This window comes from Drosophila santomea, chromosome 2L, assembly GCF_016746245.2.
Source record: "Drosophila santomea strain STO CAGO 1482 chromosome 2L, Prin_Dsan_1.1, whole genome shotgun sequence".
NCBI lineage: Eukaryota > Metazoa > Arthropoda > Insecta > Diptera > Drosophilidae > Drosophila > Drosophila santomea.
This window is the reverse complement of record NC_053016.2, coordinates 10996744-11016955: the sequence shown is the minus strand read 5'-3', so window position 1 is coordinate 11016955 and position 20212 is coordinate 10996744. Positions and strand designations below refer to the sequence as shown.

Sequence of the window (20212 nt, the reverse complement as noted above, 5' to 3'; positions counted from 1 at the left end):
GAGTTGGCTCCCAAGGATGAACTTACAATGCATATGCCACAGGCGGAAGTCTTCACCTCTCCCCCCGATCGCCCCTCATCCCGCATCCCGAAAAATCCCCCCGGGGGGCAGCAACTTTGCTGCATAATTGTGGGGCGGAAGGCACGAAGAGGGACCGGCGAAACGAAACGAAACGAAACGAAATGCAACGAAAATGTTCGCCCAGCCAGTTGAGGAAACCAATTTGTGGTAATTGTCGTGAAATTGCAATTTCTGCAACTGTAATGGCCCGCAGGAATGACACAGAGATGCACCGAAAGTGTGAGCCAACGGAGGCAGAAGGCAGAAGGCAGAAGGCAGTGACTTTCCTCAAATGAGATTCCATTCCTGCCATTTGGCGTCAGTTTCCACACTCTGGTTTCTCGGCCGCTGCCGAAAAAGGTGAAAATGATAAACTGCCTAAAGGCAAATTAATGCGGAGATTGCACTGGCAATAACAGGGCCAATGGAAATGATAAGCTGGTAAAGCGAGCTGCTCATTCGCATGAAAATCGAAGTTATTTCACTAACAACAAGGCTGAGTAATTGGTTAAAGAAAGTATTGGGCTAACATCTGGACACCTATTAAAACAGAAGTATAAAAATTAAACAAATTCCTTAAATATCCTGAAATATGTATGAGAACTTCAGGCAATTTAGCGCACATCAGTTTCGAGAACAAAAGGAAATTCTTTAGGGTTTTATTTCTCGCTGCCCTGGACTTTCGCAACGAGCTTTTATCAGCGCTGAAAAAATCACGTGCGCATAAAACTTTCCAATCAGCGATGCCAAATACAAAAGAGGTCCTTAACAAGCTGCTCGAAAGGGGGAAAATGGGGAAAAGCAAGGAAAAAAGGGGGAAAACGCGGTAGACTCAGGTGCCTGCAATAAGTTTTAACCTCCTTTTGTCATAGCCCTTTTCCTTGGTGCCACTCGTATCTGCGCTGGCAAAGTTTCAACTTAAAATGGCAAATCCATACAATAAATATATAAAATGTTACTTCTTGTGTCACACCTGAACTAACCTCAAATAAATTTTCCACATGTGCCGGACAGAGACCCAAAAGTGGGCAAGTGCTGCACGTGGATGTGGTGGAGTAAAGGAATGGCAAACAAAACCTGGCGAGGAAGTACTACAACTTCGTATGTATTTAGCACACAGGAATGCCTTGCACCCTTTTTCAAAAAAAGTTTCAGCCACGCCCACAGATAAGACCCATTTCCAACGCCCCGTTTGGGCGGCTTGAGTGCGTTCTGAGTGCCTTGGCTGGGGGCCTCCAAGGATCACCATCACCATCACCTTCTGCGATGCCAACTCCAGGCGAAAGCAACAATTTCCAATCACTTCCCTTGCAGCGACACCATTTTCTATATTTATACTTTACGACACAGGGGGGATGCCCAGTGGGCCATGGTAGAACTCGCTTCACCCTGAAATGAAATATCATTACCAGGAATACCCCGCTTGACATACACACACCGGTCTCACAGGCTTCGTTAAATAGTTTTACAAAATTTTAATTTAAATTCATACATCACCCATTTACTTTTTATCCTCGTTCCTTTTAATTCTTAATGTCACATTTATTACACATTTTTGAGCCACCCTATTCCAGAGTAACGGCATCCAAAAGTGGCTTGAACGCACGCTTAGTTTGTTTTTAAGAGAACTCCTATGTGCATACTACGCTCGTATGTGCTGTCTCTGGTAAACTTTAAGCCAAGATAGAGCAGTTACAGATAGGGCAGAAGTGTGTGCTGGAAAGTGTTGCAGGATGAAAAGTTCCTCTTTCTTATTGCTGCAGTTCCCCAGTTCTTGTTGCATTGATTCGATTTGTTGCGATTGCGTTTTTAGTCTTTTGCATGTGCGCTCCCAAAAAAGTTTGCAACACCCCCTCTTCACATGGGGACCAAGATAAAGCATAACAATTGCCATGCACAAAAACTTTTCCCTTACAAATGTTCTCGTTTCGATGAGGGGAGAGATCTCAAATCTATGGGAACACCAAAGGCGAAAGCGATTTATTGAAGCAGTTTAAAGTTGCTTCGCCTTTACTGGTCCCAGCTGCTTACAAAGTTGTTTCCTGATTAATTGCAACTCTCTCGCACCAAGGACCCCCATAAGAAATATCCCAAAATATCACTCATACGCCGGGTGTTGCACAATTTAGGTTAAATACCCGCTGACCGATCGTTAAATGGAGCCAACACGAACACTCATTAAAGAATTTAAGCGTCAGCTAAGAGTTCATAAAAAATCCACCAAACATGTGGTTACCTGTTGTATGTTAAAGCGAGTCAGTGATGTCGAAATTTGTCGTAAAATCAGCTCTTATTTTATATAAGGTATTTTACACTCTAGTAATTTTTGAAGCTATTGTTAGTGGATAATCTAAGAAAGATTTAAAATAAATATCTATCTCTTTAAAGCATTCTTTTCGACTTCAAAATCTGTCTCGAAAACTGCTGTTTTTTCATTTGTATGCCGTTTTGGCCTGCCCAAATGGCTTAAAGCCGTTAAAACCCACATGCATGTACTCATTTCGCGGTTTTAACGACATTTTTATGGTGACCATTACGCTTGCAACTCTCCTCAGTCAGTCAGTAAATCAGTCAGCAGCCTCAGTTGGCAAAACAATTTTACTGCTCTGAATGGAGCACCGTGCAGTGCGTCATAGAAGTTCCTGCCACATTGGCAGCCCACTAAGTTGGAGTTTTTAAGCCAGTTGGAGTTGCTTGTAGTTGGACGACCTCTTGACCTGCTCTCGCCCAAACACACAATTGTTATTTATGCTAATTTCACCCCTCTACTTGAACATGCATTTATTTAATGTTTGTTTGTGTAAGCATTCAGTGAAAAACATTCTTTCATTTCGCATTTTCCGCTGATGTATTTCCAGAACGCAAACTTTTCGTTGGCATGCTGAACAAAAAGTACTCCGAGGCCGATGTGAGGCAGCTCTTCACGGGCCACGGAACCATCGAGGAGTGCACGGTGCTCCGGGATCAGGCTGGTCAGAGCAAGGGCTGCGCCTTCGTCACATTCGCCACCAAGCAGAACGCCATCGGAGCTATCAAGGTAAGCATCACAAATGATCCTTAAAAAAAGGTATTAAAATAGTGTTAGTTGATGGGAATTTACTTAAATGTATGGGTATCCGCTAAATACGCTGTCTAAAATTGTTTCATACATAAATATGGTATTAACAATCCAACACTTGAACAATTTAACAATTAAACTGTATCAAGTGGGTTGATAACTTATAACTGGTAGCTTGCTATATAGTTCTGACCCTTGGCGAAGAATAAATGATGACAGAAATGATGGGCAAATGGCGAAACGATCACCTTAAAGTCACTTTGCCTTTTTAAGCGCAGCATTGGCTTTTGGTGCTGTGGCTAGTGTGGGAAAAACTGTCGCAATGATTAATTGCAGCGGCGGCAAGAGTCGCGCATATAAAACACGTTTCTTCACGGCACACATACCAATTCAGAGTCGGTGACACCCACACACACACACACACATATGCAGGCACACTAGCATACTAGCACAGCTTCATTCCACAATGGCGGCGGCGGCGGCAGCAACAACAAAAACCGCATGCAACTGCAAACAGGAAGCTGGAACGCAAGCAAGACGCCGCCTCTGGCAGCGGAAGAAGTCAACGGTAATCCTGGCAACCAAGTAACCCCCATCCTGCATCCACATTCCGCTCCTGCCACGCCCACTTATAAGCAAACACTCACACCAGCGCAATGGCAGAGACTAATGCAAGTTTTGTGCCGGAAACAGGCAAAATTACAAACTTCCGACAGCCAAACACAAACACATGCAGCGTTGCGGGGAGTGGGACTGGGGGGAAACGAAAGGCATAGAGAGAGCAGGACAGTCCGAGCCCGAGCATGCTGTCTCTGTCTCTGTCCTGTGTATATTGCACATAATTTGTCGCCTTTTGCAAGATGAATGTTGTTGCGGGCGGACTGCCATTATAAAGCCATACATGCACACTGCAGCACACAGATACATAACCACATACACCAACACCAACATGGGAGTGGGGTCTGCACAGGATACAACATGCCTCAAGGATATTTCCTATGCCTCTCGAATGTACTTGCCTCCAGAATACAACTTACTAATGCCTAACTGAATGGATTTAAGGAGTTTCTTAGTTCTTTCAATTGGCTTAAAGTGCTTACTACCTATGTTATTGGTCAGATAAATTATGGCAGCATTTAGTAAGCAAAAAAGTATATCACTAATAAGCGCATATCCTTTCCCACGGTTACCACTGTACCTTTGCATGTGTGTGCGCCAGCGATTTTAATGCATTTGAAGTCAAATTACGGGATGCTAGTCACGCACACGCCAGCAATAAGCTGGGGCCAAGTGGTCCAAGGATATTGGGCAGGAAGGGGGACGAGGCAGGAGGCTGTCCAGGACCAAATGATTTGGATCGACGCAGTGAAGCAAGGGTTGCAAAGTCATTGCAGTCTATTGACGCCTGAAAGTATGCGGACTCATGAAATGCAATGCAAAAGCTGTGCGAGTTGCCCATCAAAATACGCAGCCCCAAGCCAAAGACGCTCCAGCTGAAGCTGGTGGCAAAGTGCATTTAATATTAATGTGCCATGTTTATAGCCCGGCAATTTGTTCTCGGCTTCTGCTCCTCCATTAAGTCTCTTTTTTGCTTTACAAAACAACCCAAATGAAAGCAAAAAATGCGAGCTGGAATGGGTGGGTGGTTAAATGATGATAGCATTTTTCAACGCATGCAGATTTTATTTTTCGCATTCGTCTCGCTAATTTGTCAAGTGCTTGACGCTGAGTTCTGGCCATGTTGGGAATGCGGTCGAGTCTCCAGTGCCCACTGTTGCCCAACGGGTCATTTAACCCGTTTTTTGCTGCTCCGGGGGAAGTGAGATGTTAGGCCAAGCTGTGAAAAATGACTGAGGATTAGTAGGTGACTTGGGAATGCTTCAAGTAAGAAATGTTTAAGAAATGGAGTGCTTTTAAGGAGCTAGGTTTGAACAAGAAAACAATTGTTCAAAAAAAAAAGAAAGAAACTTTTATATTAATCGTTTTTATAGGGAACAATGGCATTTATCGTTTAACCAATTTTTATGCCATACACTTGAAATGTAAAGCTTAAATACAGTAAGTTAAATATTTAGTCAACGTTTGTTTTACAATGCATTCATTTCGACTCATTTCTAAGTTACATCACGATTCTTAGCCTCCGTGAAAATAAGAAAATCAACAATATTATCACCTTAATATTATCAGTAGTCAATCGACTTGCAACAAAATGAAATCCTGAAACTGTCCTGGTAAAACACTTACTTCTCTCAGGTATCGTTGATGCACAACCACAACAACTGCTATGCAAGCACCACCCGCAAACTCGCGGCATTTAGAGTTCGAAAACAGTTTTGATAAGTTTTATGGCAGCGGCATGTCGGCTTACAGCTTCAGAATAATGACGCGCACTTAAGCCGCCTCCGCATGTCCACCCGACCATCAAACCACCCACTCATCCACCCACTCATCCACCCACTCATCCACCCACTCATCCAACCACCCATCCAACCACAGTGACCCACCATCGCACCCAGCCCCCAGATAGTTTAGGCCACACAGCCATTTGTCCGCTTAGGCGACTTAATTTACACCTTTCTGCTAAGCCCGAAAACAAACAAAATTGGACGGGAAGGGGATTGGGATTGCGCACGGGATTGGGGCCGAGAATCGGGGAGGCTGGCAACTCTGGCCGCGTCACGAAAACCAGGCCAAACATTTAGCGAAGGCATTTAGGCCTTGGTCTGATGAGGGGGTTTGGCAAGCCACTTTACTTATTTTCCGGTTTATGTAGACTTTATCATTGAAACTCAGCCGGAGCCATGGCGACCCGGGCCGAAACTTGTGCTCAATTGTGGCTGCGGTGGCAACTCTGGCCTGCATCCTTTCCTGCATCCCATTCGCCTGTATCGTGGCAGCCACCAGAAGTGCTCTTTAATTACATTGGCTATAATTCTTGCGGCTCTGGCGCGACTTTTATGGCCGGCGCATTGTTTTGCCCCACCCCGCTCACCAGCCATCGCGACACTGCTGCTCTTGGCTACAAAGTAATTAGGGAAATATCCGAGTTTTTAAACAGGTCGCCATGGCTGCACAGTTGAAGCAGAGTTTTCCACAAAGTGGGCTGGCTGGATTTTTCGGCCTGGAAGAGCGTGGGAAATGTATTATTTAAAATTAAGAAACGGCATAAAATGTAACAGGCTTTAATAAAAAACAAGCGTTGAAAGGAAATGTGATCATTTTGATTAAAATGAGATAAATCATATTTACTGTATCCAATTAAATTTATACAACTCTGCGAATAATATAATATAATACATAATACACTACGGTACTCGAGTTAGCGGTCAAAGATTTTATGCTAGCATAAAATAAGGCTTAAAAGTTTAGCACAATACAGAATACCAAATCACTAAACCGCTGCTATTTGTTGCCAACGCTGCGTATTAGTAATACAAATAAATAAACATTAGGTACCTGTCAGGTGTGCGAACGAAAAACCCTAAAATCTTAAATCAAACATTATAATTATATCTATGTTTTCCAGCCTTAAATGATATAGTTACACACAGAATTTGTTACTAATTATTATGGTTATCCTTTCAGGCCCTCCATCAAAGTCAGACCATGGATGGCTGTTCAGCTCCGCTGGTTGTAAAATTCGCGGACACGCAAAAGGAAAAAGACCAAAAGAAGATGCAACAGATTCACGCATTCTGTGGCATCAATACGCCGAGCGGTGCGACAGCAGGTGCGGCCACGCCCACCATTAATGCAGCAACGGCACTCATAGCCGCTCCGCCCTCGGCGGGACGTCCCAATCCGTCGATGGCGGCCGCATTGGCGGCAGTGCCTCAGGTTCAGCAGGCTGGCTCTGCAGCAACGGCACCAACCACCCTCGTTCCCCTGAACTCCACCAGCGCCCTCAGTGCGTCCTTGGCGCCCAATCTCCTCGCCACCAATGCCGCCCACCAGGGGGCGGCAGCAGCGGCCGCCTATTTGGGGGCGGATCCCGCTGCGGCGGCCCACCTTCAGCTGTACCAACAACTTCACGGATACGGACTCAGTCCGGCACACTATCTGCCAGGTGAGTGGATTCCGCGAAATAGGTTCCAGCCTAGGTTACTCCGTTAGGCCTCGTCCTTCTAGTCAACCCCCTAAGACTTCTCTCCCAACCCCCGAAACACCCTTGAAACTAGTCAAATTGAATCCGAATTGATCAGTTTTAGTCACAGCCACAGAATAAATCCAAAGCGTTGCATCTTCCTTTCTATAAACCTCGATCTCTATCCGTAACTATTCATTCAATCTGTCCTCGTTTCCTGCACACATCTGCTCGTTGTTCACTTCGTGTGTTCTACTCTTTGTTTATCCCTTTTTTTTCCAATCGCGCACCTTTTATGTGTTTTTTATTGCAACACAACGGGTTCCACTACCTTGTTGTTTTCATTTCTTTGAAAGTTGTTTAATTGCAAATACAGCTAAAACGTTGTGAATTTTCAGCATCAAAATATTTCTCATGGCTTCTGAGATAAATTTGAATGAGCGGCCTGTTTATTAGTATATATATGTGTGATACTCTATGTGTGCGTAATAATATTGTGAAAAGCTTGAAAAAATATTAACCTTGCTCGTCGGCAATAGTGTTTCTATCCACACCGAATATAAAACTTGTTGTGTCATTTGCTTTTAAGGTCACTAAACTTTATTAAATCCACTTAATTAGGTTTTTAGAATTTGCTATAATTAACTTAAAAGGAAACAAAATATGTTTTCTTATTTAAGAATGTTTTATAATGAACTGAATGATAAAAATGTTAAGGTTACAAGATAAACGACATTCATAATCCCCAAGCTTAGTTCGCTCAAAAAGGTAAAATCACTCCGTTATTTCCCCCCAAATTTATTTATAAGATTTAAGCTAGGAAAAAAAGCAAAGGGGAAGTGTAGCAGAAGAGAATTCAGCAACAACTGTCAAATAATTAATTTCAATTTAAGCAACAAAATTTGCATAAATGCAGCCGACAGAGACGGAAGGCAAAGTAAACCGGAAAGGTTTGGAGTAGGAAGGAAAGGGATAGGCGGCCCAGCTCTTCAGCTGCCTGATGAATAAAACAAAAACATTGTAATAGGATTAAAAGGTGGACAACGACAATGACGAGATGACACGATGATGAGGATGATGGGCCCAGACGGGCTTCCAGATTTCCAGATTTCCAGATTTCTGGCGTCCATGCAAACGTGTTGCATATGCAACGCCGCTTCATTAGAATGACCGACGTGCCACGCCCACCCCGCCCCCTGGCCAGTCTCGACGGCAACGTGGACATTTTGCGCATAACAAATCAAGCTCGAGAGCTTGAACAAACAGCAAAAGCCACCGGCGAGGGGAAAAAATGAAATAAAAGGGGAATCACAGACAACCAAATGTTGAGCGGCGCGTGATGTAATCGCACAAAGCGCAAAAAATCTGCCACTGAAATGGGGACTTTGAGGTGGATGGGATTCTCTAACAAAAATACAGTGTTTGTTTATGTACCAGATGACTCACTTTTTATATTCGAATAAGTTACTCGAAAATTTTGAAGCTAAATGAATTTATTGCAGAAAAGATATTACATAAAGATATATACTTTTTTAAATGTAAAATTAAAAACTAATATATATTGTCGTGTTGGTTACAAGCTATAGATTGGCTTTAAATGGTAGATGGTAGACCAGAGAAGTCGAAAGCCATCCTATAGCTGACACATCCGTCAAAGAAACAGGATATGCGAAAGGGCATCCGACTGGGGAAAAGTGACAAAAGAAGGAGGAGGCGATGGCCACCGATGGAGGGGGGGGGGGGGGGGGGGGGGGGGGGGGCAACTGCTGGGCAGTTAGGGGAACTTAGAGCGACGACGTATGCCACTTGAATAACAAATGACGTTTTTAAATGCCAGATCCAGGAGCTAGACGTTGGTCGAAGGGGTCACAAAGGACTCGACGACTCCGCACTGTGATGGCCAGCAAATGAAGGGAACGTGTCCTGTGCGCTCCTTCGTTCCTTTATTTTTTCTATATTTAAGTGCCGAATGAAACCGTTAAGTGGATGCGGCAGACTCGTAAACGTTTGCTGATTTGACCACTTTCGGGTAGCCAGAGATTGTAGAAAACATTATTTAATTGTGGCTTTTCCTAGCAGAGACCTATTATTTGTGGGATGGAAAGTCAAGAAAAATGCGTGGAAATTTTCAAATAAATGTCGAACCACTTAGAACATAACCACAACCTAATTTGGTCAGAAGTAAGTAAACAAAGCCATGTTTAAAGTTTTGAAGACTTACTTACTTACAAAGGAATACCGAAAAAAGCGTCTTCGCCTACGGTTTTTCCCTGTTTTTCTTTGCCCATTTTCCGACTTACAATTTTTATAAGACTTTGCCAAAGGCCCCAAGGGCAAAAAGCACCATCAAAGGTGGCCGAAAAGAAGGGGCATCACATACATACATATATACATACATAGTGTATGGTAAAAGAGACTGCCCCAATAGCCCGAGGCATGGCAGGTAAACAAATGCAATTCCAATGTGGCAACAGCAACAACCTGAAGTTATCCGCAGGTGAGAACACTTAAAGTTTTATTATGCCCACAAAAGCGGGGTCTGCCCGAGGGGGCGTGGCACCCAGGAATGGGAAAACTATGCTCCAGCACACACCCACACACACACACATAGAATATAGAACCATCTACTGGCAGCTCATTCAAAGCGAGGAAGCAATTTGAAAAATATTCCTTAAATATGCTAGACAATGCCCTGCTCCTTATGTGAATGTCTGTGCTCATCTGTATCCCGTGCACACATACCACACCTGCCTGCTCCCTCTATCCCCCTCTCTATCTCTCTCTTTCTCCTTTTTCTGTCTCTGTGTGTGTTTTTAGGATTCTTGTTTTGTGTAGAACAGCTTTCAATCTTTTGCCAGCGCCGCCAAGTATGCAATATAAAAGAATAACTGAAGCCGGAAATGGAGTATTTTTTCATTTCCTGTTTCCTTCCGCTAGCGTTCTTAGAATTTTAATTACTTTATGCAATTAATATACATAATTTTATTTTAGTTTATGTCTAACTGCATTCGATTGATCTGAATTTATGTCTTTGCATTTTTATGTTTGATTTTGATTACTTTTTATTGATACATACATACGTATTTTTTGCATCTTTGGTTTTCATTTTTTACAATTTACATTTAAAATTATTCAATTTTATTATTTGAACTCTCCTTTTATATTCAACTATTTTTATTATTATTGCTGTTTAGTTTTTACATTTTAATTTAAATTGTTTAGTTTTTATTACATTTCATGTTTCCCATTTTCATTTTGTTTTTGTTTCTCCCTCCCCTCTTTGTTTATTTTCATGTTTCGTTACTTTTTTTAATTTTTATTTGTTTTGATTTGTATGTATTTACATGAATTCAAAAACACAAAAAACAAAACCAAAAAATTAAATCAAAATTAATTTTTTATAATTTTTTTGTATATGTAAATAATCCAATTGGGTGTGTGTTTTCTTCTATGTTTTTTATATATAAATATTCGTTGAACATTATTTGGTATGTCTATGATTGACTCTGTGGTCATGTACAAAAAAAAAAAAATACAAAACAATCAATCAACTCAATCAACCAACTCAACCAAAACCTTAAACCATAAACCAACCAACTCAAACTGTACAAAACAAAACAAAAAAAATAACTATGGAAAATCAGGACTAAATTTCCACCACCCACCGGAAAACAGTGCCCACCACAGCCAGCACAGTCCCAGCATCAGCGCCGCATCAGCAGCATCTCTATCGGCTGCAGCAGCCACAGCAGCATCTAACCCACTTGGCGGCGCACCACCACCCACACCCACACCAACACCCACAAGTGCCGCCGGGCATGCTGCTGGCGCTGGACTGCTCGCCGCTCCATCCATGTCTATGCAGAATCTGGTAACCCTACTAGCCACGCCCTCCGCCCACCACCAGCTGTCCCTCCACCACAGCAGCAGCAGCGCCACCAGCGGCCACAACAACAGCAGCAGCGCCACCAGCGGCCTCCACAACCAGCGGCTGACCTTCGCGGCCGCCCCACCACCACCCATCGCTACCACCTACAACATGCCGCAGCTAATCGGTCACCCGGCCACGCCCACTCAGCAGGGGGGCGGGGCCCAATCGCTGACCTTCAATGCGCTGTGTAAGTAGATCACTTAAAAGGGCGTCTTTCGCATAGAAAAGTATGATTTATAGTCAGTTTGGGTTATTAAATCGTAGACCATTGAAATTTTATGATTTCAACTTTTTGAGAAGTTGTATTGCTTATTGATTTCATTTTTACCTAAGGTCACTAAATTTTGTAAATTATATTGTGAGACAACTTCGATAGTTTTAATAATAACAGCAAAGGGGTATACATATATTAAAATTAAGGATTTAAAGTAGTGTGAAAATATATATCAGTCGCTATGTATTGGCTATTGGGACAATCTGTTCTTTTCTTGTATTTGTATGTGTTTTGTACATCTTTTTGTGTTCTTCTGTTTGTTGTGTATTGTTATCGAAACAGAGTATTACCTCTGCCACTTAACCACACTAACTCAAATCGGTATTATCCTAAGTAATATAACCCTTTTGCCAATAGCATGAGCCTACTACCCCGCCCCGCCAAGTCCTATTCCATTTTTATCTAAAGTACTAACTCTACACAAAACTCGTTTTAGTTGATGTTGCAGGTGTTTACCTATAAATTTAAGAGGCTATAATATTATAGTCAATCCCTTGTCATTAAAGAGAAATGTTTTAGTTTCTACCAAAACAAACTGCCATATTTATATATTATATTTACTTTTTCTTTTTTGATCAGTTGATTACAATTTTCGGCTAAATTTCTGTGTGAAAATTTCTAGTTCAAAATACTCGTTTTACTTTTTATGTTTGTATTCTTACGTTCTGGCCATCTCTGTCAATAAAACAAAATATTTTTTTACAAACAAAGCTAAGTTAAATTGATAAAACAGGAAAATGGTAGGAAACCAGCGCATCCCCAAAAAAAATCAAGTCCGTGTTACTGACAACAATGAATAAATGGGTTTTCATACAATACATTCTTGATTGCATTGAAAAAAAAAGGGAAAAATTTAATAAAAAACACCAAAGCGGAAAATATGAAAACAATATGGAAAGGGAAGATTTGCGGAGGAGTACGCATAAAATTGACTTGTAGCTGGGATTCTTTATTAAATAACGACGTAGAAAGCTTTCAAAGAAATGTCAGAATCACGTAGTTTGCACATTCAATATGAAATACAAGTAGATCCGAATTTTTTAAAACAAAGTAGGTGTTACAATTCTAGTCAAATTCAAATGCAGGAGTCTACATACACTCAAATCCCAATTGGTAAGATATACACAAACAATTCATGTATTTAGTAATAAATTTGAGAGCATTTTTTAAATTGCCGACGGCTATTAGCCTTTCAATTAGCAACTTTTATGGATTCATAAATTTGTTCTATTCCTCTGCACACCAAATAATGCAAATAATGCAAAGCTCTCGTTTCCTACAAGAAATGCGATCACCAAATGCAATAAAATAAAATTAAAGCACAAAGGAAAGTAATAAATTTGTTGTAGATTATGCAAAAGGGAACAACAATTTTGGGCAATGCACAAAGCGAACTGCGGGGGCGCCTCAAAATTGTTGTTTTTTCATGGGCTGGCAGGCTCAATTAAAAAACAGGCGCGACTCGGGGAAACCCGAACAACAAAGGCTAACAAATTTTTCCATGATATACAAACAAAAAAGGAAAATATAAAATAAAATTTAATAATGAAAGGACGAGAACCACGAAAAGGGTACAAAAAACAGCATGAAATCCCTGAGCACAATGTGTGAAAAGGAACACTACAAATAATCATAAATAAAGGAGCGAGATCTCATATGCGTTAAGTCAACTTGGGTTCGTTTATTGTTCAGATATGGCTCTCGTGCATATTTGCATACATATTTCTCTCCGTGTATCTCTCCGTGTCCCACTGTAAGTGTGTGTGTGTATGTGTTTGTCCATGTCCCTCCTTGTAAGTGTTTGTTTGTGGAAAATGTGTTCTGTGGGAAAACGAAATAACTGTTTACACACATCTTTTCAGTTGTTCAAAGTAAATACTTGTAGCCAATCATTTTAATTGAATCGTCCAACATTTTAGGGCCTCCCAATGCCGCCGACCCCTACTCATCCTCCCTGAGCGGACTGACAAATGGAGCCGCCTACGGAGCCGCCTCTCAACCTCTGACCCCCAGCGCCATTCAAGCGGCAGCTGCTGGCGTGGCTGGCAAGCAGATCGAGGGTAAGCTTCAATTAGAAGGAAAACAATTAATTTGTAAGGATAACTCTTTTTAAGAAGAAATTTATAAGACAGCACTTACGCAGGGCCATTCAAAAATAGTTCACGATGTTCAATGGACTTATCCATGTTTTTATCTTTCATTTGAATCATTTTAAATTTGTGTGCAGTGTAGATACCTATTTCTTACCTTGAAAAATATTATGAATGTTTTGAAAATTTCCGATTAATACTAAATAAATGTCACTTTCTCCAACCAGGTCCCGATGGCAGCAATCTTTTCATTTATCACCTACCTCAGGAGTTCATTGACACAGATCTCGCGTCGACGTTTCTGCCCTTCGGCAATGTCCTCTCGGCCAAGGTGTTCATCGATAAGCAGACCAACCTGTCGAAGTGCTTCGGCTTTGTGTCCTACGATAATCCACACTCGGCCAACGCGGCCATCCAGGCGATGCATGGCTTTCAAATCGGCACCAAGCGGCTGAAGGTTCAACTTAAACGTTCCAAGGATGCGGCCAAGCCGTACTAGGCAGCTAAGAAATGGGCTAAAATGGCTTAATGGCTTCAATGGGCGTGGCCAAGGAGGCACCCAGCACACCAACAATTCACAAATAATGGAATGAAACTAGTTTAAATAATTGTGCCTTTTAAGCAACGTTCTGAAACCAAAGGACCAATTACAAAAATGTATCTGATAAGTGAACACAAAACTAGAGATAAATGGAAAGCTTACAAATAAAGCTCTCGAGTGCACAAAAACAAACCGCAAAAATTAACCCTACCAAAGAAGTAGCTTAAAAGTTGCATCCCTCTTGTAATCACATTTGCTGAAAACCATCAACATTTTCATTAAATCTACCTAACTATTCAACGTGGTCAGCAAACGAATCCTACAGAGTAAAATATAAATACATAAAATACAGAAATTGTTAACTGCGTTGTGGCGCCAAAGTATTTTTCAAAGCCAAATAGTTAAGCAAACAGAAGAGGAAAACCAATAATGAAGAGAAAACGTAACTTTTGCACCAATAAAACATAGAAAAATAATATCTAGATTAAATTTAAGAAAATAAATATTATAATAAAATGTAGCGGGGCGCTATCCAACAAAAAACATTCGAAATTCCGCTCGTAGTGAGAAACATTTAAGGGGATAGCTACACATACTTCAACTGAAGTACATTTTTTAAAAACTTTTTGAAACCCATGTGAAAAACTGAACAACTAACTAATTTATCCAGCTAAATGAAGCTGATGAAGTTTAAGCGAAACTTTTCACTTCTGGTTTAGCTTGTCATTCTTATTAAAAGTAATAGTTTATTCTTTAATAGTTTAAAACTATATATAGACGATATCTTAATGCAAAACTAAATTTTGTCACATTTGTACTTAAATTGTTCTTAATGTTAGAGCGCAAAATTAATTGAATAGAATCAGACAAATAAAGATTAAAATGTAATGTAGTCTGTAATTAGCTTAACATTTTACTTAAAGGTATAGAAAACTTATAAAAAAGTCAAGCGGTTTCAAAGATTTACAAATAAAATATTATATATTTCAAAGCATATGTAGCATCTTTTAATTTCAAAAAAAAGATTATAGATTGGGTTCGTATGAAAAACTCACTGTAAGCCTGCTTTGTCCAACAAGACGGTACAGATTTTCAGTAAAACTGAATAATACAATCAATACGGTCTAAATATTGCAGGTATTTATCTTGAAACGCAGCATTCAGTTAAGATTGTGGAGTCGGCTTAAAGAATTTTAGCCTGCTGCCTCCGAGAAAGACCGGTATGTGCAAGTTGAGAGAGATCTTATCACTTTTATGCTATTGTACATGCATTCTTTATGCGCCAACTGACAACTCAACTGGCGCTGATAGCTGCGGACCAGAAGGCCAGGATGCTTGAGTGGGTGGAGCTGTGGGTGGGGGTATCCAGCAACGGTTCCCATTGCCATAAATCAAAAGCATCCTGCGCTGGCTGGGAGTCCTTAAACTACATGCCACTCCACTCCTTCGGCTGCTGCAATTCAAATGTTGGCGTTAACGCATGAAATATGCATATGCTAGGAGTCGCCGAATGTGCAGCTGTTGTCTGGATATTGTTTTTTACGTGCTACCTGTGAGCGGAGTTGGATTAAACAAGAATGGCCAAAAGAAACGGAAAGAAGAGAAACTTATGGTACAGTTCATTTTTCATTTATTTACGTTTTGGAATAAATATTGTGTTTAGTAAACTTCTGTACAGCTCAACAATAAATGATTTCATTTAAAACAACCACTGTTAAAAACATATCTAAGCAAGAAAGGAAGCAAGCTCCTACAAGTCGAAGTCTGTAAGCGCATGTATTATATATCACAAAAATTCTCTTTCTTTTTGGTTTTCTTTTATTAAAAAACAAATTTGTTTGGAAAATCTTGTTGTACTACCCTGTTTCTTAACCAGATCCAAGTAAACATTCTTTAAACTTCGAAATGACAGGCACGTTGTCATCGAGGTCAGTTCGCAGCATTATTCAGTCTGCCTCAGAGCGTGCAACTGGAAAGAATATTTTTTTCATCGAGAAATTCGCAAAACTAATACAAATTTTTATCGAAAATGGCCCAGCAAGGCCAGGACGGCAGGCCCCCAAGTGGTCCGCCAGGACCTCCTCCACCCCGTCCACCAAAAACGCCTCCGGGCACCTTGCCACGTGGAACGCCAACAGCAGCCACGACCACGGGCGATGTGACTCCGGCTCGAGGACCTCCGCCAGCGCCCAAACGCGTATCGATAGGAGTGGGCTCCACACGTCCTGTCCCACCTGCAGCCACCGATCCTGCGGGTCCACCCCCTCCTGCTGGAAAACCGGTAAGAGACGCAGGTGCATCAACATCGCCTAGGTCAAGTCTTCGGGATCCTGGCCCATCGCCTTCTGAGAAACCATCGACATCGGCAAGGACATCTGTTCGGGACCCGGGTCCTTCGACATCTCCCTCTCGTCCTGTTAGCACGAAGGAACCTGGGCGCATAAGCATTCAGGAAGCTGGACAATCGACGTCTGCAAAGGTGGTTAAGCTAGCTGCTCCCGATCCCAGATCTGCAAAGCCACCAGAAAAGGAAAAATTTAGCTTGTTTAAAAGGAAGAAGAAACCCGAGGGGTCAGATGCGACACGGCCACCAGCCCGTGAGCCCAGGATACCTTCGGTTACCGCGGCTTCAACCCTGCAGAATAGGGCCAAAACCAACCGCATTCTTTACACCACCGATGAGGAGGTACGCGAAGCTCTCGTGGAGTTCTCCGTGTTCATAATCTTTCTGATACTAACATCATTGGGTAAGTATAGACAACCTTCCAAGACCTATTTAAATTAGTTAAATTCTGATTCTCGCGTATCTCCCAAGTGGTTTTGTCCGTTCGGCATACGTATATGTTTTATTTCAACGACACGATGAAGAAACTATTCACTACTCGCGAAATGGTAGTGGCTCCTTCGGTCACGGTTGGTTTTGAGAAACTTATCACCGTGCCGGATTGGTGGGACTATCTGAAATATAACTTTCTTGTGACACTCCACGGCGATTTGACTTTTATGGACGAAGATCAAGGGAATCACACGACACCTTCGCCAAAGCCACCAAAGAACGAAGAATCACCCGAAGGAGTCGCGCCGGAAGCGCCTGAAGCGCCTGAAGCGCCTGAAGGCTCCCCAGAAGTGGGCAGATTGGTAGACGATTTACAATACTATGGCAATCCGTACATGGACCTCAGGGGGCATGGCAGAGCTAAGCGACAGAGCAGCTTGGATGAGTCCAGCGAGGACTCCAGCAAGGATGCCAGCGAAGATGTATCTGACGAGTATTCAAAACTTGATCACGATAACATTAGCGCACATCATCTGGAGGTGAGTTAAGTCGCAGTTTAAATTTGTTTAAATTTGATACTACGTGAATGGAATATACATTCCTTACAGGGGCGCGTCTTCCTGTATGAAAACCTCCTCTTGGGACCGCCACGTCTCCGGCAGATTCGAGTGCGAAAGGAAAGCTGCTACGTGAACGATGCCTTCATCCGGTACTTCAACACCTGCTATGCCGCGTACTCCGCCGGAGCAGAGGACCGAAAGGCGACGCATAAGGGTTCCCCGTTCCGGACGATGAACGACCTGGATTCCACGCCCATCTGGACGGTACTGGCCTTCTACCGCACCGGGGGATACACGGTGAACTTGGACTATGACAAAGACAAGAACGTGAAGATCATAAACAATCTACAGGAAATCCACTGGCTGGATCGGGGCTCACGTCTTTGTTTGGTTGAGTTCAATTTGTTTAACGAAAATACGGACATCTTTCAGAGCGTTAAGTAAGTTCAAAGTAGTGCTCTATTTTAGGTATATTGTACATCTTATTCTTGTAGGTTGATAGCGGAGATTCCGCCCACGGGTGGTGTTATACCACAAGCCCATCTGCAAACGGTAAAGAAGTACTCCTTCTTTACGGACCGCAGTATGCTCATGACAGTTATCTACATTTTCTGGTACATTATGGTTATATACTACACCATCTATGAAATCACTGAAATTCGCAAATCCGGAGTTAAAATTTACTTCTTTTCGATGCTGAACATCCTCGATTGCGGTATATTACTGGTAACGTCCTGTTCGATTTTTTGTTAGGCCATCAATATCCAACCTTCTTAACATTTAAACGTGTTACTTTTCAAGGGCTGCTACCTCGCTTTAGTGTACAACATTTGGCACAGTTTCAAAGTGATGTCCCTCACTGCCAGAGCCCATACAGATGTGACCTACCAAAGTCTGGACGTTCTATGTTTCTGGAATATTATTTATGTCGATATGATGGCCATTCTGGCCTTTCTTGTGTGGATTAAAATATTCAAGTTCATCAGTTTCAACAAGACACTGGTGCAGTTCACAACAACACTGAAAAGGGTTTGTACTTTATTTATAAGCCTAGTACTTTATTTCTGATGGGTAAATCTTCTTCTAGTGCTCCAAAGACTTGGCTGGCTTCAGCTTGATGTTTGGCATTGTGTTTCTTGCCTATGCCCAACTGGGTCTTCTTCTATTTGGCACTAAGCATCCAGACTTCCGTAACTTTATCACCTCCATTCTGACCATGATAAGGATGATCCTTGGCGACTTTCAGTACAACCTCATTGAGCAAGCGAATCGAGTACTGGGTCCCATTTATTTCCTCACCTACATCCTGCTTGTGTTCTTCATTTTGTTGGTTGGTTTGGCCATTTAAACTATAGGTTACCATAACTTTAAGACTTCTCCATACTTAGAACATGTTCCTGGCCATCATCATGGAGACCTACAACACGGTGAAGGGTGAAATCACCCAAGGTCGCAGTCACTTGGGATCCTATATCTACAAGAAACTGGCGGGCACGCTCTACTGGATCACCCATTGTGGGCGGAAGAGGCGCCCACAACCTCAAACGTCTATAAACGAAGACAAGGATGCGGAACATGATGTCGGCGCTGCGCAGGATGAACCGCAGGAAATGCGAAAGAACATGACCCCAGCCGAGTAATTGCGCTTCAATTAATCACATATCTAGCAAACTATTTAAAGTTACTATATTTTAGGCAACAGTACTTCCAGGATATTCCGCAAGGAGAAAACCAGGAGATGGTTCGGTAAGAATCTAAATACTTATTACCTGACCTTTCACCATCCAGTTTTAATTTAGCCTCAATAACCGTGTGGGCCTTCTAGAGGAAATTCTGGAGAAGTTGATTAACAACATGGATGATATTCTAAAACGCATCGAAAAAGATCATCATAACAAGAAAAAATAGGAACATCTAATTTCCAAGCCGTTAAAACCTTTCTATATTCGTTATGTTGTTAAATTACATTTCATTTAATCTACCATTAAAACTTAACTGAGATTAGCAACCTTTTTTAATCGTGCACACGCACATTTTCCCTGGCAAACAATCAAATACGGGAAAAATTAATTAACTTCAGCTCCAGCAACCGAAAACTAAAGCAAAACCGACAAAACCACAAGAACCGAGCGCTAATCCCTGCCAAATCCGTGACTGCTTTGTGCCCTTAACCCCTTGTTGCCCACGTTCCACCCGCACTTCGCACTCCATTCATTTTAACATTTGGCAACAAAGGCGTGATGAAATTAAAACTTAGGAGAAGGCGTCAAAGCACAATATATACCCTTAAATATACAAATACAAAGCAGATGAATTCTACAATTTAAAATTTATTAGAATTATTATTGGTGGATCAATTTGCTTATGAAACATGCTTTTCCCATGAGCAGTACTATTCAAATGTAATATATAAAAAAATATATATATGACTTAAATCATCATATATATTGATTTAAAATCACCATCGCATTGTTTTCAGCGAACCAACGATACGGCCATATAGAGCTCATTTTATACAGACATAGCCCGGCATTGTTTCGCTTTTGTAAATAAAAATTGAAAAGTTGCAATCATTGCACCGGTCAAAGCAAATACAAGCAAAAATGATGATGGGATGAAATGCCATTCAGCAGACAGGTGAAGAGAAGCACTTGAAAGAACCCAAAAGCCCGTCCTATCCAGACCTGTATGAAGAATCACGGATTGGGAGCACATTGGGAGCCATAATTACTGATATGCTTTTTACTCACACTCCAATGGGCTCAAAAACAGTTTACATCCTTTATTCACCGGATCGTGCTGATGATGATGAGGATGGCAGCTCTCGTTGTAATGCAC

At 41.7% G+C, this 20212-nt stretch overlaps 2 protein-coding genes across 10 annotated transcripts in view; both read left to right on the top strand.

The window, feature by feature from the left end:
- The window catches only part of LOC120457300 (CUGBP Elav-like family member 1), a 50682-nt gene extending 35650 nt beyond the window's left edge, over positions 1–15032 (top strand). For 6 of the 9 annotated variants that reach the window (XM_039644825.2, XM_039645150.2, XM_039645113.2 and 3 more), the window contains 5 exons: positions 2919–3097; positions 6704–7184; positions 10847–11320; positions 13327–13467; positions 13725–15032. In XM_039644825.2, coding sequence (XP_039500759.1) covers positions 2919–3097; positions 6704–7184; positions 10847–11320; positions 13327–13467; positions 13725–13996 — 1547 coding nt within the window. In that variant the 3' untranslated portion in view covers positions 13997–15032. Of the gene's footprint in view, positions 1–2918; positions 3098–6703; positions 7185–10846; positions 11321–13326; positions 13468–13724 lie in introns of those variants that run through there. The other 3 variants (XM_039644904.2, XM_039644997.2, XM_039645282.2) reach the window with 3 other exon arrangements.
- Positions 15033–15977: 945 nt separating this feature from the next.
- Positions 15978–19382, top strand: LOC120458685 (polycystic kidney disease 2-like 1 protein). The gene is made up of 9 exons (XM_039646422.2): positions 15978–16785; positions 16854–17353; positions 17423–17814; positions 17869–18100; positions 18176–18403; positions 18462–18704; positions 18763–19010; positions 19070–19120; positions 19174–19382. Exons 1-9 carry the CDS (start codon positions 16068–16070, stop codon positions 19280–19282), a joined length of 2721 nt encoding a protein of 906 aa, XP_039502356.1. The 5' UTR covers positions 15978–16067; the 3' UTR covers positions 19283–19382.
- Positions 19383–20212: the final 830 nt, after the last annotated feature.

Excerpts from the sequence above, each read along its gene's own strand:
- LOC120458685 (XM_039646422.2), top strand. The coding sequence starts at position 16,068 with ATGGCCCAGCAAGGCCAGGACGGCAGGCCCCCAAGTGGTCCGCCAGGA. Across the intron at positions 17,354-17,422 it reads TTAGCGCACATCATCTGGAG|GGGCGCGTCTTCCTGTATGA; the intron begins GTGAGTTAAGTC and ends CATTCCTTACAG. Across the intron at positions 18,404-18,461 it reads TCACAACAACACTGAAAAGG|TGCTCCAAAGACTTGGCTGG; the intron begins GTTTGTACTTTA and ends ATCTTCTTCTAG.